At 40.1% G+C, this 27,432-nt stretch overlaps 1 protein-coding gene and 1 long non-coding RNA gene across 2 annotated transcripts; one reads left to right on the top strand and one right to left on the bottom strand.

The window, feature by feature from the left end:
* Window positions 1-18,788, top strand: LOC136445966 (E3 ubiquitin-protein ligase DTX1-like). Its single transcript, XM_066444225.1, is given in 9 exon segments — window positions 1-132; window positions 4,052-4,312; window positions 5,569-6,228; window positions 6,439-6,524; window positions 6,526-6,759; window positions 12,561-12,710; window positions 13,287-13,448; window positions 15,672-15,761; window positions 16,124-18,788. Coding segments are annotated over 8 exon segments (1,851 nt in total). The 5' UTR covers window positions 1-132; window positions 4,052-4,053; the 3' UTR covers window positions 16,334-18,788.
* On the bottom strand, window positions 18,623-21,896 carry LOC136445974 (uncharacterized). Its single transcript, XR_010757476.1, has 2 exons — window positions 20,048-21,896; window positions 18,623-19,212 (listed from the first exon to the last, which is right to left on the bottom strand). It is a non-coding gene; the product is annotated as an uncharacterized lncRNA (long non-coding RNA).
* Between the last annotated feature and the right edge of the window lie 5,536 nt (window positions 21,897-27,432).

The following is a 27,432-nucleotide window of genomic DNA, read 5'->3' as shown; positions in this document are numbered from 1 at the left end:
CTCATTGGGCTCTCTTGAGAAATTAGTCCGGTCCTTTCTCTTCAGCTGCTGCAGAGACCAACATCTATGTTTTCATCCTAGACCGATTTCTGCTGCCTAAATCTCAAGATCTCCTTCTTAAAGGAGAACTAGGTGAGTAAGGAATTCATTTTCGCCCGAAAACAGATAAGACAGGGAAGGTTTTCGGGACAAAATTGATGCGTAGATCGGCTGTATTTTTCTTGCACAGAAAGTAATTCATTTGTCTGCGCCACAAGTCTGTTTTCTTCCTACAGAAAATTTGATGAGGGCACTAGCGGAAATTATGAAGGGGGAGGGGGGCGAAATAATGACAGATTCTTGTATGGTTTGATGCATTTGTAATTAATCTATACAAATTATTTCTAAGAGTCTTGCGCCAGTTCTAAATCACAGGGACTCGTCTGAAATATTCATGTATTTTTTAGTGTGAGGGAAACAAAATTTATGACCAGACATTGAACTTCCGCAAGACTTGGTTTCGTTCCAGTCCGTTTCTTCACGACAGGAACAATGTCAGCTGTTTGTTATCCACACGGTTAGGAGTGCAGACTGACAGGAAATAAGACATTACTCATGTACCAGGGAAAACAACAAAACCCTACATGTTTTCCTGGAATTTTTTTAGTGCATTTTGTTTCTCCACAAACATAAATAGATATTTACTGTATTTATTTATTTATTTATTTATTTATTGAAATGTTTGCAGTGACTTCCCCACCACAATATTATGACAGTGCAATTACGAATTTACATTGTATTTCCACTATGCTACAGAACTCACTGTTTCAACTGTACATAATTTCGCAAGGTCAAAGGGGAAGGTCATTAACTTGTAAACAGTTCTTTCTTTCTTTTCTTTCTTTATTGACAATGAAACAAGTCATTACTAGTACTTGGGTCAGCCATAAATTTCGCTGGTAATAGCTGACCCACAAAAATACAGACGAACGACAACTTAACCTACAACGTGTAACTTAACCTAGTACATAACCTACATAGAAATACAATATTCATAACAATATTGTAAAAGGTATCAGGTCTATGCATGAAACATGTATTATGTCTGCAGACATGATTTGTTTATGGCTCTACCTACAACGCATCACGCCACACATGTGCAATTTAAACTATGAACAAGCTTATTGTTTCAACCAAAAACATAAAACACGGCAGGGAAGTCCCTGTGAAGTAAATTTACAGGAAAGTACTGTAAATCCATTTAAGTTTGCATGGTTTTTATTTTGCGGTAGGGAGAAAATGGAGTGCTCGCAGTACTAGTGGTTTGTAAGTTCATGTTTGAAACAATAATAGCACTACAGTCATAGGTATATTTGGTGGGCAAAAAGTTTCAAAGTGGTTTTAAGATTGCGCTGAAGAGTTCACCGCGAAAACCCGGACCGTGAACATAAAACCACCGCAAACATTTCTGCATTTTCAGTATATATGAATTTACAGACTTGGATCTGAAGTCTTTATCAGGGGAAGGAAAATATCAATTGAATTAATCACTGTTTGGTACACTACAGTGGGAAGCCACCCACTGTTTCATCATATGGATCAAATTCTGCACATGGATCCAGAGGGCACATGCACAAGCTCCCCTTTGTTTTGTTTGTCTGTCCAAGGTTACATCCAGGTGGTGTCTTTGTTGTCATTGACGTGACAATGCTAGTAATGGTCACGCCTCCAGACATGACTGGACTGTGCCAACAGGGGTGACACGGGGACACAGCCCTGTCTGTTGTTTCAATTCTAATCAAGTCTCAAGGTCAAGGTCATCTACTAAACTTAGAGTTAGACCAAACAATTACTGCCCAAGGTTTAGGAAAGTTAGGGCTGTGTACTGCTACACTGTATCTGTACCTGTAAAATTGTTTAGGTACAGGTCTGGACCTTAACATCTAGCGCACCTGTATCTCTGCCTGTAAAATTGTGAAGCTACAGGTACTACTGAATGTCTGGTGTACCTTTACCTGTAAAAATGTTTAGAATCCGGGACTGTCCAGACCAGAACATCATATTATTCATAGTGTACCAGAAAAAATTGTTTAGGATCACCTGAACCTGTACATGAACATCTACTAAAACACCAGTGTATGCAGTTTTTACATTTAAGATGTACTAGCACTAGTAGGTAAATCCTGTCTCAAAGACAGTACTAAAAAATGAGGAAATACCATCAATACTGATGCTTTGAGATTGAAGATATGAAAATCAGCTTACAATTTTCATTACAAACCAAGATGACAGTACACTTGGCTATATGTATAATTGTAAGTTACAAAGTCAATTCACTCTAAACAGCTGTTTCTAGTACCTGTACCTGGAAATTTGGTAGATACACCGCCCTTTGCATCTTTTGCTTTTCCTTGATCTTGCTTCAAAAATAGATTAACAATCACCATCAATCCTCACAAAATATGGTAATATTTTTATTACAATTTTTTCTAGTTTTTCTGTGCTAAATTTGGCACAAAAATGCATAAACTTGAGTGTGGTCAATCATATCTTTTATACATGGCTCTTATCCAGTCACCTTGTCATTTTGGTTATGTATAATTCTAGGAATAACATACATGTGTTAAATAATGTCCTTGGCTTGTAAACTAGGCCAAACTGGGGCTGTGGTCTTATGGGAATATCAAACCTAATTTGGATTCGAGAAGCATTTTCCCAGGATATGTATTCCAAATCTTAATGATCCAAGACTGTGTTTCTCAAGAAAACAAATCTCAATGGAACTGCATAATGTTATTTTTTTGCAATAAACGGTTGAAATTCAATCTTTTATTGTTAGTCCAAGGTTGTATGAAGTATCCAATAAATGAAGTAATAAAGCATCCAAGTATCCCAGTATCTTGGTGGTTTCGTTGGTTGTTGATAACTACATGTCATTGACCTAAATTAAGTAAATACATGGTGCAGGTAGACATCAGAAATACCTGTCACTACAGTACAACTCTAATTTTACCTGCTGAAACCTGCATGCGGTGGTGGTACATGTATTTCTAGCCATGATTGTGTCGATTTTGAGTAACTCTGAATCAATAAGATTTTTCATTTGCCTGGTTGCCTAGACCAGTATCAGGACTCTCCTCACTCACTGTCCGCCCCGCAGCCCGGAAGAGACAAATATTTGACAGACAAAAATGAAAAATTCCTGATGTTTTCATCAGGTCATTATTTTATTAACAAAACTGTTGCAAAATCCAGATAAAGCCATTTCAAATTTACTCCCTTAGAATTTTCAGAAAACAGCCATTCACAGAGTTAACATTTCTAAATCCCCCCTAGAATGCTTGATCATGAACTTTGTTTTATCCAACTGAGAGAATGGATGAATATTTGGAGTTTATTAAGAACTGTGACTTGTATTCTAGTAAGCTGAATTCTAGCAGCCTCTGCGCATGCCTAATATGAATAATGATGCCTGTATAGAAAATTGGTCTGTCATTGTGGAGTCCAATATGTTTTAAAGTTAGGACACACGTAAGCTCGTATTGTAGATAGTATAAAGTCATTGTGCATTTGTATTAGGCCTTACATGGTAAGTTTTAGCAGTGATTAACAGTTACTTATACATTTGTTTTGAGCAGAATTGTCTCCAAGCTTCTATCTGTGTAGATAAGAGTAGATTGTAAAGATGAAAAATTGTGAAGCATACCATTAGGATTTAAGAATTTTTATAAATCTTATAAGAAATGAGAAATGTCTTGAATGTCATTAATTTTCCATTTTGATGTGATAGTGGCGTAGGTGTGGCATAATGGTATAGTAGAGCAACTTGGAGTCGGAACCAATATAGGTCTCAGGTTTGATATGCTCCGATGTTGTGTCCTTGGGAAAGGCATATTACAGGATATTCCTACCATGGCAGTGGAGTGGCGCACATCGAGCCTCTCGGCTGATCCGTCTTAAGTGTGCAAAACAAAAACACACATGAATTTGGTGCGACAATGTGCCAAGATCTGCACATTTGTCAGAAAGAAATGAAAATTCTTTATAATCATATTTCTTCATGTGTTCCCAGAGATGGCGACGTATGTCCCCGGCGGATGCGGCAGCGTCTCTGCGGCGGTAGGGACCGCTGCGGCGCCCGTCGCCATGCCCAACGTGGTGGTGTGGGAGTGGCAGACGGACACCGGGCACTGGCGACCGTACGAGCCCGCCGTTTGCCGCCTACTGGAGCAGGAGACGACCACTCCGAGCGTGGGTCTGGTGAAGGCTGACCAGCGGCTGGGGGTGTATGTGGTGGACAAGGACTCCATGGAGCAACTGCGGACAGACACAGGTACCAATCATACTCTGTGAATAACCTTCTCCCTACTAGCCTCATAACAAATACTAGTAGACTTATTCTGCCTAGAGGATCTCTTAGCAGTGGAAAGGTTAAAGATATATGTGACTTACCATATGCAAAAAGTTATTGGGAGGAATTTTGTATTGTGTCATTCTGACACTATCCATCAAATAAAGATAAAATACTACTTAAGGTGCTGACATTGTGTAATAAGGAAATGGTTTTTCCTTCTTTTTTTTGTGACACCTCAGGGGTGGAGGCATTTAAAGCTGCACTATGTAACATTTTGGCGCAAAAATTGAAAATATTCTTGTGAACAAATCCTAATACAAATGACATGGACAACCACTTTTCAGCATATTTCCATCATCAATTCGTCTATTTCTGGCATGTTTGGTGTTTATAACTGTACAAAAACATAAGCTGCAAAAGTCTGTGACACCACCTCAACCTACAGCCTAATGTTTGTAAACAACAACTTCCTGTACACTGGCAGGACCCCTGGGTAGGCTAATTACTTGTCGACACTTCAGTGGATCTAGATAACAGCTGATGTTATGAAGATCATCTTCTTCAAAAACACTCATATCTTTTTGAATGAGGATAAAATATGTTAGCCAAGTTTGTAGGGAACTGATAAAGAGGATTTTCGCCGTTCAAAACTGCTAGAACTCTGATGAGGACGTTTGACAGAAACTGTGGTTAACTGTAATCAGGCACCCCACTGGGCAGTTGGGGTGATAAGCCTGTGTGGCCACACTGCCCCAACTGCCAACTGGGTTTGAAAGTTCAGTTTTTAGACTGGTTCATATGGTGCAATGATGTTGAAACATTCCTTCCTGAATACTGGTATGTCATTCTACAATGTTTATTCAACATACTATGTAAAGAAATGGTAGAAAAATTGACTTTCTGTATTGACCAAATCTTACATAGTGCAGCTTTAAAGCATACAATGATCGAGTTGAAAGAATAAATTGCACGGAAGTATTCTAGAGGGAATTGACTTTTGACTTCATATTATGGACACGGTATTGACGCATAGCAGTAGAGACCTTTACTGCTTTGTTCATAAGAAAAGAGATGTGTTGTTCACATTGATATACATTATAAATTGTTTTACATGATTTCCAGTTGGCCGTTTTTTGGGCGTAAGAGTGATTTAGAACCTTTTGGAGCTGTTTACAGCATATAATGCACTTTACCATTTGAATAAACTTTTTATTATTTTTATTTACGCTTGTCAGGAACAGTGCGATCTGTCAGGAGAAAGGAGTACCCCCCAGACTCCGCACCAGGTCGGGGCGTGGTCTGGCAGTGGTGGGGAGACTGCGCCTGGTCGTTGTACGACATGGACACGTGCTACGTCCTCGAGGCCGCGTACATATCCGGAGCGCCCTCCGTCGACCTCCTGCACACGTTGGCCAACTTGCCGTACACCATAGACTTCAGAACCATGACTCAGACTCGCCAGGAGACTGGCTACACTAGGAAGATTCAGCGCGTACAGATGCCCGTCGTGTACCCGCTGTCGGGAAACTATAGCTACGTAGGCACCGGCAAGATGCCAAGTCCGACATACGTAAACGGTCATGTACACTGTAACACAACATTAGTGCCAAGCACATCTGTCGGAGGGAGCAATAAAAGGACACATAGTGCTAGCAGTGCAGTAGCTCCACCTAGTGTTTCTGGCGTGAAAAGCAGGAACGGAATAAACTCTAAACTGTCGACGAGTACAAACGGGATGACGGCAGTGCCGCCCGCTGTCGGGACAGCGCTGCCCCCGAATGGGGGAGCAAGACCGCGTGCACGGAGCACTCCCGCGCTGGTCAGCGGAGGACAGCCAACAACAGTTGTGGCACATAACAGACATGCCATTTCCCACCTAACGCACGCTGTTACAGGTATGACAGACATTGTTGTCTTAATGTCACAATATCTGTTGGTTAATTTGCTTTAAAACTTTTGTAAATATTTTTATTTTCATGCAACATGATAACAGGCATTTGTTCTAGGCATATATGAATAATATATGCCACAGTGTTGAAATTGAAGATGATGAATGAAAACTAATTTGTTCCCATCCTAACGGCTCCCCCTTCTGTTTAATGTAGGTATGACAGGCTTGCTGATGTCCCCAGCTCTCCCTGTGCGCCTGACCCACTGCACAGGACCCATCCTAACAGCTCCCCCTTCTGTCTGTTGTAGGTATGACAGGCTTGCTGATGTCCCCAGCTCTCCCTGTGCGCCTGACCCACTGCACAGGACCCATCCTCAGCCCCCCACACGTGTCAAAAATGGAGTGCCGCCCCGTACAGGGGGTCCCCCTGCCCAAGAAACTCCGTAGGAAATCTTCCAAAACGAAGAACAGCCTGAGTGGACCTGATGTCTTGAAGAAGTACTCCGTTAAGATGAAGGAACAGCCCCCCGATGAGGTATGTAGAAGTGTTTGGAAAACTGGGCTCAAAATAGCAACTGGATGTGCAGGTTGGTTGCAGGTAAAATTCCCGCCATTTTATTTTTATTCATTGCTTCCTCAAACGTACATAGGCAGGGAAATACACACATGATATACCCTGAATTGCGTAGGTTTGTTACAAAGAAACTTATACGTGCAGAATGTCAACAAACAAAAATACATAATATATTAACAAACACTAAGCATAGATCCGAACTCACAGGCTGATGGTAATGCTAGGAAATAGAGTCATTATAAAGTCTGACTGCAGTGTGGAGAAACGACTGTTTCAGTCTGTCAGTTCTTGCCTTGGGGAGAGTGAACGCGTTCTTGTTCCTCAGTTGCCTGCCAGTAACTGTGCGTCTTTGAGGAGGCACAAGATCATGCAGTGGATGTTCGGGACTTAACATGTCCTTAAAGAGCTTTACTGCAGCAGCTTCTCTCCGTTCCTTCAAGGAAGGTAGGTTGGGAACTGATCGCCTACCCCCGAGAGAGATGATACGGAGGGCCTGTTTCTGTACACGTTCTATGCTGTCCGATTGTTCTTTGCTACAACCTACCAGCAGAACGTGACCGTATTCAAGAACGCTACGAATAAGTGACAGGTAAATCTGAACCAGGTCAGCCACGCACATCCCCTGTTTAGTCAGTAGTCTGAGATAGTGCAGCCTGCTCGATGCTTTTGAAACGAGGGATTGTTCATGGTCTTGCCATGACAGCTTGCAGTCGAAGATGAACCCAAGGCCCTTTGCGACCCTTGAGAATGGTACAGGTTCACCGCCGAGCGAGAGTGACGGCAAAAGTGGAATATTTCTGCTGAAGCAAATCAACAGAGACTGACTTTTTTTGCCGTTTAGCAGCATGTCATTGCACTCCGCCCAGGAATCAAGCTGTAGCGCTTCCTCTCTCATCCTGTTATCCACGCGATCCTTCCCCAGGGAGATAGACCTGGACAAACCCACGTCGTCTGCGTAGCCGACATCAAGAGTGTCGCTGTAGACTACGTCTCGAGTACTCATAAACAGGAGGAAAAGGTAGGGTGACAGTACACCTCCCTGAGGTACCCCCGAAGTGAGTACTCTCCACTCGCTGACTTTACCGTTAGCAACCACTCTCTGGGTACGGCCCTGCAGATAGTTCTGTATCCAGGCTACCATGCGTGGATTAGTCACCACGTCGTTCACTCGTCGAAGGAGGATTGAATGGTTCACTCTGTCAAATGCTTTGCTCATGTCTGCGAACAAAGCAAGGACTGCTGCGTGACGTCTTGAGTCTAAGGCTGACAGCCACGTGTGTACCATCCTTATGGCCGCTAAGACAGTGGAAGAGCCCTTCAGGTAAGCGTACTGGTTTCTAATGGCAGGTGTAATAGAGGGCAGTAGTCTTTTCAGAATACACCGTTCCATGAGCTTGGCCGCTACGGGTAAGAGGGACACGGGCCTCATCTCACTGGCGTTAGCTGCACCCTTAGATTTTGGCACAGGGACAACGTTTGCTGCCTTCCATATACTAGGAACAACACCCTCCTCATACAAAGCGTTAAACAGGTGGGTGATGACTGGCGCCAAGTCGTCAGCGTAATGCTTGAGAGTCCATGTTGGGAGATCATCAGGGCCGCTTGCCTTGTGAGGGTTTAAGTCCTTAAGAAGAGTCTTCACCTCACCGATCGAACACAAGTCAACGCATGGAGTCGGACACTGCAGGGGGAACAGGTGCAAAGACGTTCCAGGACACCACGCTGAGGCAAAGTACTGATTTAGAACCTCGGCCACCTCGTGGTCTGGCACGTCTTCAATGGTGGTACTATTAGATCTCTCTTGTGCTCTGCCAAGTTCACGGTTAACAGAGCCCCACCACTTACGTGGGTTTTCCTGTTTGAGGGTTTGTATGAAGTTTCTGTAGTGCCAGTTCTTGGCATGCCTGATGCTGGTTTGAACGTTGTTTCTGAAAGATTTCCACCGAGCAGACTTGCCATGCCGCTTGAACTCCTCAGCCCTTTTCCTGATAGCGCTTTTGACACCCTCAGTCATCCACTTCTTGTCACAGGCTTTTGTCGCCGACACTTTTACAGGAAGATGCTGATTCACCAAGGTCATGGTCAAACTGTAGAAGGTCTTGACTTTCTCTTCGACCAAGGCTGCTTCATAAACAGGAGACCAGTCCGTCATGGCGAGGGACAGACCGAGATTCAACTTCGTTACTGTAGTTGCTACTCTTCGCATGACCTTGACTGGTTTACTTCTGGTCAGATGTTCTACACAAGGTGGCAAAAGTACAGAGGAGTGGTCGCTGGAACCGATGGGTGGAAGGGTACGGGGTTTACAGTAGTATTGAGCTAAGTTAGTTAGAATCAAGTCTAGTGTGGCCGAGCCCCGCGTGGCCTGAGTCACCACTTGCTTGAGATGAGGATGCACTGTGATGAGCTTCTGAATTGGTAGATTGTTGAAGTCGCCACACAACAACAGTCCAGCGTGTGGTTGTTTACGATATAAACAGTCGCAGGAGGTAATGAGATGATCAACCATCTTAGTAGCCCCCTCTTTGTTATTGTTGCATGGAGGATGATACACAATACCCACAAAAAGAATCGGAACAGTTCTCGGCAGCCACTTTGGAGGAGCCTGTAGCCACATAACCTCCACTCCGTCTATCTCGAGGTCGTACAGTCTTTTGACAGGTATGTCTTCGGCGATGTAAAGAGCCACACCCCCACCTTTACCATATAACCTATCCTTTCTGAACAGCCTAAAACCATCGATGGCTAAAACGTCATCAGGGATTTCAGGTACAGTCCATGTCTCAGTGATACATGCCAGTTGTGCAGAATGATAGGCCAGAGTAGCCTCTAACTCACATTTCTTACTAACAAGTGATCGTACACTAGACAAGAGCAGGCATGGAAGGGTCCTAAAGTTCTGTCGTGTTGTCCTGCCATAAGTGGCGGGGACTGTTGTTATCTTACGAAGTACTCTATTGTTTACGGCACATCTGCGACTTACATAGTCATTTGCATATACATCAAGTCTATTTGTAACCAGTGGTTTAATTCTACAATGTTTCTGTTTCCTAGCCAGCCCACCGCGGTTCCCTCTTATTCTTACATTTGAAATGTTTGCATAACACATGATTCAGATCTAGAAGGGTGGTATCTGCTTAGAAAGATCGTCAACAAATCATCTACAGATCGTCTACAGCTGCCGCTGATCCGGCGCTTAACTATTTACAATGAGCCTTCGTCAGACTAATACTTTAGTCTAATTTGCATATAAATGCTGACGCTTAGTTCAATGCTGTTTAACCTAGATGACACAATACTACAATAGTTATCAGGACTTCAATAACATTCATATGCAATATTCACATTCAAAGAATAGATAGAACAATGGATAACTACAAACAGGTTCCAATGGTAAAAAACTGCATTTGCATCTGAGAAGCACCGCTCAGAACTGCCCCCCTCCCCAATCGGTTGCTAGTTGAAACGTAGAAGGTCCCGGCGTCAAAGGCATATACAGTAATACAGAAAACAATAATGACCACAGGGAACCAAACTTCTGTCTCAAAGAGCCGAAGGGCGCGGACCTAATTGAGTTGTGCTTCTCAGCAGAAAGGGGTCCCCCGAAAGTGCGAAATGGAACGAAATGGAACGAAATGGAACGAAATGGAACGAAATGGAACGAAATGGAACGAAATGGAACGAAATGGAACGAAATGGAACTAACTAAAACATATGTAACATTATGAAATGAAATACCAGTAGATAGCGAAATAAAAGGAACGTTGTAACATTCACAGTAGACGGGAACAGGAAACAAATACATAATATAACGTGTTTTATTTCTTGAATCTGTTTGATAATAGTAAATACAACGTTTTACCGCGTTTGTGCGGCTAGATTCTTCCCTGAAAATGGGGGCGCCGCGTGCTAAGAGCTCGGCCGCTCTTCCTTGATTTTACCAAAAATCTGCAAAGGAACTGCAAAGAATAGCAGGGAAAACAAGCAAACAAATATCGAAGTAAGGACTAGATTATACAGAAGTTGGTGGTAACATTGCATCTCATAATTCACCAAGAGGGCATGAGGCAAGCGTAATTTCATTATTTATACAGCGTGTTTGCGTGTTGCAAATGGAGCCCCGCATGCAAATGAACCGCCACCGTTGCCAGCGCACCGTAACTGTGCACGTGGGCGTGCTACCGACAGGTTGAATCAAACTCCGACTTCTCAGTTTTATTTACATACGGTTTTAGTCCATAACTAGTACGTAGCATATGCATATATGCGCAACAACGATTTTATATACACCCAATTGTTCGGCTGGTCGGCTGTCGGAGAATGGACCCCTCCGTTAATGATATGCAAATGCAGCTCTGCTCTGCGTCACCAATGTGACACTTCACACTCCATTCAATCACGGGCGTGGACTGGTAACTACCTCTGGAGACATTTCTGCTTCCTTGTTCACGGAAAAACAAAGGGAGGGTGTGAACGAGCAGGAAATGTATTTCACGGTTCACACAACACGCAAACACGCTGTATGAATAATGAAATTACGCTTGCCTCATGCCCTCTTGGTGAATTATGAGATGCAATGTTACCACCAACTTCTGTATAATCTAGTCCTAACTTCGATACTCAGTTCTGTTAGCTTGTTTTCCCTGCTATTTCCAGCAGTTCATTTGCAGATAGTTGGTAAAATCAAGGAAGAGCGGCCGAGCTCTTTGCACGCGGCGCCCCCATTTTCAGGGAAGAATCTAGCCACACAAACGCGTTAAAACGTTGTATTTACTATTATCAAACAGATTCAAGAAATAAAACACGTTATATTATGTATTTTACTTCCTGTTCCGGTCTACTCTGAATGTTACAACGTTCCTTATATTTCGCTATCTACTGGTATTTCATTTCATAATGTTACATATGTTTTAGTTCGTTCCATTTCGTTCCATTTCGTTCCATTTCGTTCCATTTCGTTCCATTTCGTTCCATTTCGTTCCATTTCGTTCCATTTCGTTCCATTTCGTACTTTCGGGGGACCGAGCAGAAAGTATAAAAACTAATCTAACGTTAACGTGGAGACATCAGAGGTCGTAAGTGTGGCGCCCTCCCCACTTAAGAAAGACATCAAAACAGGTGGGGTCTCTTACGGATAAATGACTCCTTGGACTAAAAATTTCAACAAAATCTTTCCTACAAAATATTCTATACTGTAAAAGCTATTGTTATATAATGTTAAGATGCATGGATGGTTACTTTTCGAACAGATATTCAACAGATTAAAAACCCTAACCACTCACACAGAAGAAAACATGGCAGCCACCTTCCTGACCCCTGACCCCCTCTGTGGAGCTGTGCAGGTGTTTCTGATGTCTACTGCATCTATCGGTACTGGTCCATGATTGTACCAGCCTACTAGCCTGGAATCCATCCTATTTAGCTTCCGGCCGCTACCCAAGCTCCGCTGCCTGGCCACATTTGGTCATTAGCTGCTCGAAATTGCCTTAAATCATAAAAGTAACCTAGTATACAGAAGATTGTAAGGTACTACCAGGAACATCTTTGGAACATTGTTTTTTTATGGAACCTGGATATCTGAAATTTTGGCAATTCCTGATGTCACATTAGTTGATCTGTTGTAAATTTATAGTTTTCTTAATGTGGGGGTCTCAAATTAATGTTACCTGGTGTAAGCTTTTAATAGACATTCGGTTCATATTCATGTACAACTTTCTTAAGGCTTAGAACCTAAAAAGCTGTCATCTGATCTGTTGTTTCAGGATTGTCCCATCTGCTGTGAGAACTTGAGAGGACCATCTGGTTACGATGCCACAGACAACATGGCCCCGACCATGGTGACCAAACTGCAGCACTGCAACCATGTGTTCCACGGAGTCTGTCTACTCGCCATGTACAACAGTGGGTCAAAGGTCAGCCAAGTACCCAATCATTGAGAGGCTAGAAACACTCTTGGTCCCAGAAGCAGGGCTGAGAATGCTGGGAGTTTTGGGTGGCAGGGCCAGGGCATTTTTTGGAAAATGATTTTTTAGGGGACTGACAACATAAAAGGTTCTACTGTACCTTTACTTGGATAAGACTAAACTCAAATTAAATGAATTTTGAAATTTTCACAAAATGTAAAATAATATGTCTCATCTTTCATTGTGCTGCTGTTGTTTAAGTCACAAACTCAAAATACGCAATCTCTTGATTTTCCCGTAACATGATGTGATTTTCAGAAATTCTTTAAATTCTTGTAACATAAACGTCTCTTCATCATCATCATGTTGGGCGGCTTGCCCGGACCAAGGTAGCTAATGTCTCTTAGTACTTTATTTTAAGGAAAAACGTGAGATTTTCGTTTTGTATTCATGACTAAATTTATAGCAAAACCACTAAAGTGGTCAAAATAGAATATTTACTTTCACAGCAAATCAGTGATATGGTTTTGATTGATATTGTTTCATTGCTATAAATGTTAACCTCTTTTATTTTGTCCAACTCAGGACGGCAGTTTGCAGTGTCCCACCTGTAAGACGATCTACGGGGAGAAATGCGGGAACCAACCTCCGGGGACGATGGACTACCACGTCATACCGTACCCACTTCCTGGCTACGTGGACTGTCACACCATCCGCATCATCTACACAATACCACATGGCATCCAGGTTAGCACAACTGTGTGCGCATTACAATCTGCATGGCCTTAAACTGTACTTAACCAAAACTCATTTTCTTGTTAGAATCAACGATACTAATAGTATCCTTCAATTAACATACACGTTTGTGCCAAATGTACACCCTTCTCCTATTATTGAACATTGAACCATCAGAATATTGTATTTTCGGCTGTATTTTTGCAGCCAAGTAGATTAGATTATAAGTTGATTATCCGGCAATGATGTCACAATGAATACGGCAGCAACTTCGATTGTAAACTTGCACAGAGGTTTGCGAAAGACATGCTTTTGAATTTGAGAAGCAAACAGTGCTTAATCACTGTGATGACATGCAGTTGCAATGTATTTGCTTTCACTGCTGTTCAACAGACAAACGTAAGGTTTTGATTAGGGGTGGATACCGGTTCGGCTCGATCAGGTTCGAGTCCAGGTTCAGGTCCAAAGGTTTAGGTTCAGGTCCGGACCTGAACCTAAACCTGATCCTGTCTAGATGACATCTTACTCTTAATAATCTTACATTTTATCAACCCAATTTCAATGTTAACCTTATTTTTGATGCCTTCTTTGTCAATACAGAGAGGAGAAACAGAGCACTAACAGGCAGATAGAAGATACAAGACACTTTCATTTTCAACAAACGTCTTTGCTCAGAGATCTCAAAAAGTCAACTAAACAAAAAATCACTCCAGACTAACTTTTAGACCTAGGAGCACTGTGCTCCTAACTCAAAAAAGTTAGGAGCACCAGCAAAAATCTAGGAGCACCACTACAAAAAGTTGGAAGAACAAGCAAAAGTCTTGGCCATACCAAATAATACTCCTATTAACAACCGGGAATAAAATATTTGAATAGATCATAAAAGATAAAAGCCTACATTGATGCTGCAGAACAATTGGCAATTCAAGTTATTCAATACCTTCCTGCATACTAAATGATACTAGTATGAGGGATTTTTAGAAAAATTGGGCATAGGTTCCCCGGCTGGCCCCAATCCGGGGGCCACGTGCCTCAAGTTCAACAAGTTGAAAAATACACAATGGCATTTTTTACTTGGAACAAGGCAAGTAATGATTCACATAACCTTGAATGATAAATAAATAGATAACTCTAAAATGTATCTATTGGTTTCATGACCAAAACAAATAAAGTCACATTCCATAATTTGAAACTTTTCTGCTGCAATCAAGTTCAACATTTTTACAGGCATTTTTTTCACCCCCACCCTCTGTCTACAAATAATCCAAAATACTTTAATATCCTTGAAATTCTTGCTCAATAGGATCAAAAATTATCTGTTTGTTCGGTTCCTTTGAAACGCACAGTTCAAACTTCGCGCGTCAGAACCGCGGCGCCGCCATCCAATGACAGGCCGACGGCATGGAGAAAGCTTTGTAATTCAAGGCTGTAGATTCTAGACCGCAGCAGAATGAATATAGCACCATAATGACGGGCAGATCATGAGTTTTGAAATGATATCGGTGACAAAGGGAAAATTTAATATTTTTTGGGGATAAAACTCCACTTGAATTGATTCATCGATTTTTGATCGTAAAAATTATCACTTGAACAGGTGAAAAATGACCGCAGGAAACAGGCCTTGCATTCTGCTGCGGTCTACAATCATCATGGCGGCGGTCCTGAACGCAGAGCGCACGGCTAGCGCTTTACTTTCATCGGCAAATTTCTGGCGTTTGAAACATTTTACAAATCAAACAAATACATCACAAAAGAGAGAAACTTATATCCTTTATTTCTATGGGTAACTTTGCCACTAGGAACGGATAGTTTTTGTACCGCGGGTGTGGGAACATGATAGAAAATTCACCTACGGTAGCGTTGGAATACCTAAATATTTTCAGCTTACCGCTAAGTTCTGCAGCCATTATCCTGGCGCAGATCGTAATTTTTGATTGTCGCACCGTGCGACCGTGATTTTAAATCTAGTCGCATTCTCAAAAAAAAACTGGTCCCATGTGCGACTCAAACAGTCGCACTCACGAGCGCTGCCGGGCGGGCGGCGGCACTCTCAGACTCGGAAAAAAATATTTGTTGCATTAACGTTACATGTTACTTTGTTTTGACTTCCGGGTCCAAAAAACCGGTTCACGACATTCGGTTTTTTTGAACCGGTTACCGCATGTTTTTCCGGTCCAAACCGGTCCAGTCGAACCGATATCCACCCCTAGTTTTGATTGTATTTTGTGTTTACAGGGTCCAGACCATCCCACCCCAGGGAAGAAGTACACAGCACGGGGCTTTCCTCGCCTCTGCTACCTGCCAGACACTGAAAAGGGACGGAAGGTAGGCAATGACTTTATTAGAAAAGCAGCAAATAGAAATATGCTACGGTTTCTGGATACAGCCCCCAAAAGGTTCCACTTTTTTTCGTTTGAAAATAGGATACTGTAATTCATGGTAGGGAAATTTCACGGTGTAAGGAAAATGGACATTTTCACTGAACTTTAACTTCATGGTGGCACGTGGTTTGCAGAACGGATGTGTGAAGGAATATTAATGACAGGTTTTTTCATGGTGATAAGTTCACAGTACAGAGGTGAAAACAGTGAACATAAAGTTACAGTCACTGTGAAAGAAACAAGAATATTACAGCTAGTACCCTTCATTGCAATGTCTAAAAGATATCCCTCACCATGCCTTTCCAGGTGCTCCAGTTGTTGATTAAGGCGTGGGAGCGCCGTCTCATCTTCACCATTGGTCGATCCACGACGACGGGAGAGGACAACACCGTCACGTGGAACGAGATCCACCACAAGACGGAGTTCGGCTCCAACGTGACCGGCCACGGTTACCCCGATCCCGAGTACCTGGATAACGTCATCTCAGAGCTGGCGGCGCACGGGGTGACTGAGTAAACGTGTTCTCTGTCTTTGGACGCAAAACAGACTCTGTAGTTGCACTGTTACTTACTTATAAGGTGGCAAAGAAATGCATTATCAATTATGATATTGCTTACACATTCAGTTAAAGATTTATTTATTTTTCTGTTAACAGGGCTTGAAATTCGTTTTTTGGAAAACCGGTGTGCCTGACCTAAAATTACATAAAACATAAAATAAGTTGAATGTCAGCAAAATCACATTTAGAACAAACCTTTTCAGAGATTGAATCTGAAATATTTCTATACCTAACTTCAAAATCTTAAACAAATGTCAACGGTTGGATTGTTTTCAGGCACTGGTGCACCCACAGTCAGCAATTAGGTGTACAGCTGCAATTTTAGGTACAAAATTGCATATGCACCCAGTATTTCAAGCCCTGTTATCAGCTGTGTAGTATTGACTGGGACCAGTTTTAGTGTCTCGAAAGGTATTCTGTAATGTTAAAACTGGCCATGGACAACTGGGAAAGACCCAGGTCCAATTTATACTGGTTAAACCTAGTTTTTAACCTGTTTACATGTATATAATGTGCTGGAACAGAAACGCATTCCAAGGTTAAAAATGGTACCTACATATGTAGGTTTAGTGCAGGTTATGTTTGTAGTTCTGATGTCTACCTGCACCTAACCTGTACTGGACCATTATAAAACTGACCAGTAGCCGTCCAAAATTGTCTTGAAGTCTTCACACAGGCACCCTGTTATACTGCGGACTATATGATATTAAAATTGTACTACCGGGAACATCTTGAAAACATTGTTTTAGGACTAAAAAAGGCAAGAAAGTGATTGGTGTTGGCATAATCTGACTGGTGCAGTTGAATAGTTCTCATTTTACCCGCACCAGTGCATTTATGCTTAAGAATATAATTTGACCCTTGTATTGGGTGCCATCCTGTCTAGTTTACTGCTATGGGAGTGGTAAACTTTATAGGATGGGACCCAGACTACAGTTTTCTAAGTGAGGAAAAGTTTTTGAGTCTATAGAAAGATGAAACCAAGTCCTCTCTGAAGTACAGTCACTAGCATGACCAGAGAATAATATTTTTAGTATGTTTCAAAGCGCAGTTCTGTCGCAGCCAAGTTTAGTAGACATTCCCACTGGTTACTAGTAATTATGTGACTAATCAATGGACCTGTGATATTTCTTTAGATCGGAGAAAGGATTGAAATCATGCATTTTATTGTCAAAAAGAAGTACAACATCTTTGTTGACAGAACCAAAATTCACAATCTAAACATTTAGTAGTAGTAATGCTATATGTTGGCCAAACAGCTGAATTTAAAATCAGGAACTTATATTCATATTTGTTATTTTCTTAGATTCGTGACTTTCAGGCAAAAAAATCGGACCTATTTTACTTGGTGGAAGGATTCTACTACTGTTATTGTAAGGAACTTAGGCCACATTAATTTAATTCTTTGGTTCTCGGATTTTTGCAGGAAAACAACAGAGCATGCCAGATAAAAAAAGTTATTAAAAAAAGGCATCCCGTGATGAACCCAAATGCTACTACAGGGGCCACAAAGTCAACATTCCAGAAGTGAAACAGTGATTTTTTTAAATGTCTGTTTCACTTGTAGGTGAAACAGACATTCTGTCTCCAATACATGGAGACAGTAACAGCTAGGAAAAAGGACTTCCTTAAACTGTTAGTGCCAAAACACTTTTGAAGGGTTCATACTTGCATTTTTTTAATTTATCTTTTTAATCTGAAAGATGATGCGGCAGGTCTGAAAACCAAAAAAATCAAATTGGTGTGGCCTTACTTATAACTGATAACATGGTATGAAACAGGAAAATATTGAACTTATTGAGTGTATATAGTACAGGAAAAGCCTGTAGTGTCCGTTTCTTTTCTCTACAGTATCTGTCCAAAATGTTGGCTACAGAATATTCTGTTTGACATTGCTGTAGATAGTAAGGCAGTGTTAACTATAATGAAACAAGACTTACTGGTGGCATTACATGTACATGTACTTCCCTCTTGTTGTGAGCCATCTTGTTTGGGAAGATTATTATCATACACCCACCTATAAATGAAAATTTATAGGGCTGCACATGCTTCTAAGCCATTTTTGCTTAGCTTTTTTGTTAATTGTTGCAATCATTATGATGTTTTGATATAACGCTGTGCAGTATTTATTTCAGACAAGGTAAGTATCAATATCAATATGGAGCTATATGGTATGACTTTCAGTATTACTGACTTGTTTTATTTTGTCTACATCTAACAGGAAAAGTAGAAAATACACCAACTGATATTTGTAAAAACAGAACGTTTATTGATCATTTGCTTACTTTTATTGACAAATATTGTATCAGCACTACGGTACTGACTACCAGTTGAGTTGTAGCGCTATCTTCACATTAGTTTGTTCACCTGTATTTGTTGCTGTTCAAAGACAGAGAAAAGTAACTAATTGTCCACTGGGTTGTCTCTGCTGAATGTCTTTCTTTGTGAAGCGATTGGGTTGTGACAAACTATAGGGTTACAGTGTTACAGCAAGTTTTTGGATGACAGAACTTAACAGGCTGTTAGAATTTCTGTCATTTTAAGGACAGGAGAATACAAAAGTGCTGTAAACATTGTGCAAAAACCGAGGCCATCAATAATGTTCTTACGATAATGGACACAGAAGCCATCCATAACTTCGATGGACTCTGTTCAAGTTATTTATACGAGCAACGGCTCAAACTGTTCTAACTCTAATTACACTAAATGATGCTTTCAGAGTAAATTTTCATTCGTGCATCATTCAGCAAAGTTGTTTGGTCCGTTCAAGTTCTAGTGCGTGTGTGCTGACCAGATTATCTGATGTCAGGGAATCCTGCCATAACAGCTGCTGCACCTGCATGAAAACAAGAAAGAAGTAATACATAAGTGCTTCTGTGACATTTTTCTAAAGTGTCAATGTTTCGGTAGGTGGTAGTCTGTAATGACGTCTCGTCGGTAGGTGGCGCCACCTATCGGCGTGCTTCGAAACTCCCCGTCCCCTGTCACGGGGATTAATAACTTACAAAAAGAAGCAACATCGTTAAAAAAAGATGAACAATCACAACTGAATGACAAAAGATAACATGAATATTATAATCATGGAAATTCCCTGAGAAGTTAGTTCCCGCTCCACGTGGTGCATATGGCGGCGCCTATCTCCTTTTCAGTAGCCCTTGGGCCACACAACTTCGTGTAATCACTACAGCGGGGGGCTAGTCCATTGGTAGTGATGTGCTTAACTGCTATACTCTATCCCAAATGCTGAGTGCTAAGCAGAGAAAGCAGTATGTACCATTTTCAAAGTCGTTGGTATGGCTCGGCCGGGGATCGACCTACCGTTTGCAAGGCGAACACGCCATTTCAACGGTGTACAACACGAACTCTGACGTTTAGGTCAAAAAGAAAAGTAAGGACAAAATTCGAATGATGTAACTAAATCAGTATCTTGAAAAATAGCAAAGAAGGAAAAAAGCTGCTTATAAGTTAGGTTCGTACAATATTCTGGAACAAATGCCAAATGCACCGCTACAATGCGATGTCAACCACAAGAATGAACACCAATCACCAGTGAAAATACGTAGTTTAGAACATGGCGGATCTAGCGAAACGTAAAAGTGATATTGTGTCGTGAGCGATTGAACAAGAACATATTGAAAGATAAATAGAAAGTTACATGTAACGTTACATACGGTAGTCTACGATGCTGTCATCTGGGCAGACTTGACACTGTTCGAAGCAAGATCTTGTATCATCTTTTCCGCGGTCTCCATGTTGTCGGGCATCTTGTTGATGATAGGTGGTAAGAAAGAATGGCACGCTTTCCACAAGTGTCGACTTCGCACGTCACTGCTCCCTCCCAGATGATTCAGAAATAGATGTAGCTCCAGCACCACAGCCTGTATGACTGTGACCCTGGCCCATGGATACAGGAGCTGATTGCGGGGATCACCGGGGTCCATCAGTATTCTAGTGAGAGCTGTGTACTCACATGTATGCCCAAGTTTCTCCGCAACTTCACATATCATCTGGGCGTATGGCGGTTGAGATGGACTGGGCCGTGTAGACTCTCTCGCCGCCGCTTCTCTTGCCTGAGCTTCTCTCTCCTCTGCTTCTCTCGCCCACTTCCGGTGCCTGCTATTCGTCCGCATGACATTGAGATCGGATTTACTCATGATGAAATGTCAATGAGTAGAGTGACGCTGGTGCACTGCCATTCACTTTATATACTGCTAAGGATAGTAGTCTAAAGCCCCACCTACTTCCATCAAAACGTTAGAGATGAAAAATGCAAATATTTGATGACATGCAGCCATTGGTCGAACCGCTAATTACCACGCTATCGTTGGTTAAATTGTGATGGACAGTCAGGATTGGTCTCAATTTAAACCCGTATAGCAATGTGTATTTCATAATGATTGTTAGCATAGACAATACACACTTTGAGACATCACGTCACTTGCGTGGCTGTGGGTCAACAAAGAAGAACAATGGACGAGAATAATGGGGTTTCACACTTCTACCTGTAGCGCGTTGTTATCCATCGCACCTGTCCGAGACAGCCTGGTGTGGACAATACACATGAGGTAACGTTACTACCTGGCTGTGGGGTAGCAGACAAAGAACGAGAACAAAAGATTTTCACACTTCTACTAGTCCATGGGCCAAGCAGGTTTTTGGTACCAAACAGAGATGGTGACTTCACAAAGGGTGACTTACTTTTTTGAAAAGGTTGATTCCTCTGCTTTATAATTATGCATGATAACAATGTCAAATGTCCAGCTTTTTAGGAATTATCACGTGATATGGCGACGTCATTAAAATGGACCTCGATTTTTGGGACTTAATTCAGAGGACTGGGACAAAATATCAAACATCAATAATCTTCGGTGAAAATCGGTTTGTAGGCAAATGATACCACAGGAATCACGAAATAGTATGTTTTTGGTTGATATTTTAACTCTATAAGAAGCTATGAGTCTTTGAAGTCCATTTTTTTGGGTAATTTTGTGTAAAAAAATGTATTGTTTACTTTCCAAAATCAGGCATTTATTTGGACCACCTATGGGGTATTGTGTAATACATTATGTTAATAGGCCATATCATTTTCTGCATTTTGGGTTTTGAACCAACAAAATCCGTCAAAAATATCAGGAGTTATAAGGATTTTAAGAATTACACCCAACGGCCATGTTATCGAATCGCCGCAAATATCGCAATGCATCATGGGTAACTTTAAGAGGGTCTATCTGTAATTATACCTTGTAGCAAAGGACAAAATGTCGATTTTTAAAAAATCTTGGGTGGTGGTAAGGCCTTGGTCCAATTGTAGAAATATGGGTAAGTTTTGGGTTGACTGGTTGCCATGGAAAATGTAATTTTTTTAAAGATGGCGAATTTCTATCCGCAAAGGCTCAATCTCGTCCAGAATATCTTTGGCCTACAGAAACGCCACCTAATTAACATATATTCTACATGCCTGTAACATTTACTTAACATCTTTATCTTGACTTGAACAATAATACGATAAATTTGCATAATCATATGTTTTGATTAATTTCTAACATTGATGTTGACATAAAGCCATTATACAGGAATTCTAAGCACTACAACAAATGTTCATGAACGTTCATGAATATTCATGAATTTCCATGAAAGTTCATGAAAATACATAAATATTCATGAACGTTCATGAATATTCATGAATTTTCATGAATAGTCATGAATATTCAGAAATATTAAGGAACATACATGAACGTTCATGAATATTCAGGAATTTTCATGAACGTTCCTGAAAATTCATAGATATTCATGAACATTCATGAACGTTCATGAATATTCATGAACGTTCATGAATATTCATGAATGTTCATGAAAATTCATAAATATTCATGAACGTTCATGAATATTCAGGAATATTCATGAACATTCATGAATGTTCATGAATATTCATGAATTTACATGAATATTCATGAATTAACATGTACGTTCAAGAATGTTCATGAATATTCATGAATCTTCATGAACGTTCACGAATGTTCATATTCATGAACGTTCATGAATGTTCATGAACGTTCATGAATGTTCATGAATATTCATGAATCTTCATGAACGTTCACGAATGTTCATGAATATTCCTGAACGTTCATGAAAATTCCTGAACATTCATGAACATTCATGAATTTCATGAATGTTCATGAATATTCAGAAATATTCATGAACATTCATGGACGTTCATGAATATTCAGGAATTTTCATAAACGTTCCTGAAAATTCATAAATATTCATGAACATTCATGAACGTTCATGAATATTCAGGAATTTTCATGAACGTTCCCGAAAATTCATAAATATTCATGAACATTCATGAACGTTCATGAATATTCAGGAATTTTCATGAACGTTCCTGAAAATTCATAAATATTCATGAACGTTCATGAATGTTCATGAACGTTCATGAATGTTCATGAAAATTCATGAATCTTCATGAAAGTTCATGAATGTTCATGAATATTCCTGAACGTTCATGAACATTCCTGAACATTCATGAACGTTCATCAATTTTCATGAATGTTCATGAATATTCAGAAATATTCATGAACATTCATGAACGTTCATGAATATTCAGGAATTTTCATGAACGTTCCTGAAAATTCATAAATATTCATGAACCTTCATGAACGTTCATGAATATTCATGAATGTTCATGAAAATTCATAAATATTCATGAACGTTCATGAATATTCAGGATTTTCATGAACTTTCATGAATGTTCATGAATATTCATGAATTTACATGAACGTTCATGAACATTCATGAATATTCATGAATTTACATGAACGTTCATGAATGTTCATGAATTTTCAGAACTGTTCATGAACGTTCATGAATATTCATGAATTTACATGAACGTTCATGAATGTTCATGAATTTTCAGGACTGTTCATGAACGTTCATGAATATTCATGAACATTTATGAACGTTCATGAATATTCATGAACGTTCATGAACATTCATGAACGTTCATGAACGTTCATGAATATTCATGAACGTTCATGAAGGTTCATGAATATTCATGAACGTTCATGAACAGTCCTGAAAATTCATGAACATTCATGAACGTTCATGTAAATTCATGAATATTCATGAACATTCATGAAAGTTCATGTAAATTCATGAATATTCATGAACATTCATGAAAGTTCATGAATATTCATGATTTTTCTTGAACGTTCATGAAAATTCATAAATATTCATGAACGTTCATGAACTTTCATGAACGTTCATGAATATTCATGAACGTTCATGAATGTTCATGAACGTTCAGGAATGTTCATGAATATTCATGAATCTTCAGGAACGTTCATGAATGTTCATGAATATTCTTGCACGTTCATGAACATTCCTGAACATTCATGAACATTCATGAATAGTCATGAATATTCAGAAATATTCATGAACATTCATGAACGTTCATGAATATTCAGGCATTTTCATGAACGTTCCTGAAAATTCATAAATATTCATGAACTTTCATGAACGTTCATGAATATTCATGAACGTTCATGAATATTCATGAATGTTCATGAAAGTTCATGAATATTCATGAATCTTCATGAACGTTCATGAATGTTCATGAATATTCCTGAACGTTCATGAATATTCCTGAACGTTCATGAATATTCCTGAACGTTCATGAACATTCCTGAACATTCATGAACATTCATGAATAGTCATGAATAGTCATGAACGTTCATGAAAGTTCATGAACGTTCATGAACATTCCTGAAAATTCATGAACGTTCATGAACGTTTATGTAAATTCATGAATATTCATGAACATTCATGAACGTTCATGAATATTAATGAATTTTCATGAACGTTCATGAATATTCAGGAATTTTCATGAACGTTCATGAAAATTCATAAATATTCATGAACGTTCATGAATGTTCATGAATATTCATGAATTAACATGAACGTTCATGAATTTTCAGGAATGTTCATGAACGTTCATGAACTTTCATGAACGTTCATGACTATTCATGAATATTCATGAATGTTCATGAACTTTCATGAACGTTCAGGAATATTCATGAACGTTCATGAAGATTCATGAACGTTCATGATGATTTAGGAATATTCATGAACATCCATGAACGTTCCTGAATATTCATGAACGTTCATGAATATTCATGAATGTTCATGAAAATTCATAAATATTCATGAACGTTCATGAATATTCAGGAATATTCATGAACGTTCATGAAGATTCATGAACGTTCATGAATTTACATGAACGTTCATGAATGTTCATGAATTTTCAGCACTGTTCATGAACGTTCATGAATATTTATGAACATTCATGAACGTTCATGAAGATTCATGAACGTTCATGAAGATTCAGGAATATTCATGAATATTCATGAACGTTCATGAATATTCAGGTTTCATGAATGTTCATGAATATTCATGAATTTACCTGAACGTTCATGAATGTTCATGAATTTTCAGGACTGTTCATGAACGTTCATGAATATTCATGAATTTTCATGGACGTTCATGAAAATTCATAAATATTCATGAACGTTCATGAACTTTCATGAACGTTCATGAATATTCATGAACGTTCATGAATGTTCATGAACGTTCATGAATGTTCATGAATATTCATGAATCTTCATGAACGTTCATGAATGTTCATGAATATTACTGAACGTTCATGAATATTCCTGAACGTTCATGAATATTCCTGAACGTTCATGAACATTCCTGAACATTCATGAACATTCATGAATAGTCATGAATAGTCATGAACGTTCATGAAAGTTCATGAACGTTCATGAACATTCCTGAAAATTCATGAACGTTCATGAACGTTTATGTAAATTCATGAATATTCATTAACATTCATGAACGTTCATGAATATTTATGAATTTTCATGAACGTTCATGAACGTTCAGGAATTTTCATGAACGTTCATGAAAATTCATAAATATTCATGAACGTTCATGAATGTTCATGAATATTCATGAATTAACATGAACGTTCATGAATTTTCAGGAATGTTCATGAACGTTCATGAACTTTCATGAACGTTCATGACTATTCATGAATATTCATGAATGTTCAGGAATGTTCATGAACGTTCAGGAATATTCATGAACGTTCATGAAGATTCATGAACGTTCATGACGATTTAGGAATATTCATGAACATCCATGAACGTTCCTGAATATTCATGAACGTTCATGAATATTCATGAATGTTCATGAAAATTCATAAATATCCATGAACGTTCATGAATATTCAGGAATATTCATGAACGTTCATGAAGATTCATGAACGTTCATGAATTTACATGAACGTTCATGAATGTTCATGAATTTTAAGGACTGTTCATGAACGTTCATGAAGATTCAGGAATGTTCAGGAATGTTCAGGAATGTTCGTGAACGTTCATGAATATTCATGAATTTTCATGAACGTTCATGAATATTCAGGAAAAACATGAATATTCAGGAACCATGCTCTTGAGCCTGACCTTTTGTCATGTAAGTGAGTATTTTATTGCACATTATGCAACCATGTCGTTCGTCTTCATCAACGTCCCTTAAGCCGGCGTCACAATTTATGCGAGAATCGGCTGATTTTGTTGACCGCCGGAAGCTCGCCGAATTTCAAATTCGCCCGAGGGTCGACCGCATTTTTCGCTGAAAACCTGCCCCGTCACAAATTGCACGGAGCTCGGGCGACGTCCGTCGAACACTAATAATTATAAATCCCACATAAGACGGTACCATCTCTTGGACACGGACGAAGTTAGAATCAACTGACCTGGTTACAAGCTCAAATTTGGACCAACTTTACTTTCTGAGTTGTGGCAAATCTGTAGGGCATGAGTGAAGTGGGCACGCTGAAAATAATAACATAAACAGGAATTTTGTTATAGACCAATCAAAATACAAGCACAGGAGCCACAAAGTCAACAGATCAGTCGTTTAACCCCGATCCAAACATTTTTACCAAATAGAAATCGACCGGAGCTCGGGCGAACGCCGTCCGAGCTTCGACCGACCGTTGATAAGCCTATCGACGCCCTGCCGACGCCTGGGCGTGCCTCGGCAGACAAACATAGTTCTATAATGACTCAGTGGACTTTCAACTAGTCATTTTGTGGAGAAAAAACTCAGGAAGTGAAGTCAAACCTCAAAAGTGAAGCCCCAGTTCATTAATATACAAATTGAAACATCCAAACCAATACCAAAAAAGAAACAAGAAGCATTGTCTTCGGTGTACACATTTCATTTATAATAATTTTTTTAATGAAAATTTAACTTTGCATTGAATTGTCTTTCATTATAGAAAAGTTTGTCAGCATTCTTTGACAAGTTGATATTAGTATTAGTTAATATTACAGTATCATTTATCATATTATGTTATAAACCAAACTGTCGTTTTCTTTTATCTATCAACAAGAAGGACTTCGGCCGAGGCCCGTCCAAGCTCCCATCGACACCAGTACAACGCTCGCCCGAAGCACGCCTTACTTTTCATGAGTCGGCCGGAACACTGACGACGGTCGTCCGATTATTGTACAAAGCCCGTGCGAGGCTCGCAGGAGGCCGAAGAGTTCGGGTGACCTCCGACCGACCAAAAATCGGGTCTAAAATCCTCGGATGCCCGCCCGAATATTGGCCGAGCGCTGGTCGTTGCTCGGGCGAGCTACGGGCAAACTGTTGACGAGCTGTGCGAGTTCAAAAATCGTCGCCGAGGCCTCGCTGAATTTAAGCGCAGCTTCCAGTGACACGCGAACGTCGGCCGAGCTCCGAAAATTCGCCCGAAGCCCGTAGAATCGACAGGACGTCGGTCGTACTTCGCCCGAAAATCGCCATTTGGAGCTCGCCGACAAGTCGGCCGAGCTAAATTGTTGATTTGTGACGGGGGCTTTACAGGTCAAAATTTATGAGAATTCATTCGTCCCTTTTTGACTTATCCAACTAAATAAAACAACTTATCCTTCCTTGTTCGAAACGTAAAGATAGACCATGTGAAGGTTAACATTCTGCATTTGCT

This window comes from Branchiostoma lanceolatum, chromosome 1, assembly GCF_035083965.1.
Source record: "Branchiostoma lanceolatum isolate klBraLanc5 chromosome 1, klBraLanc5.hap2, whole genome shotgun sequence".
NCBI classification, from domain to species: Eukaryota; Metazoa; Chordata; class Leptocardii; order Amphioxiformes; family Branchiostomatidae; genus Branchiostoma; species Branchiostoma lanceolatum.
This window is presented reverse-complemented; position numbering and strand designations above follow the sequence as displayed.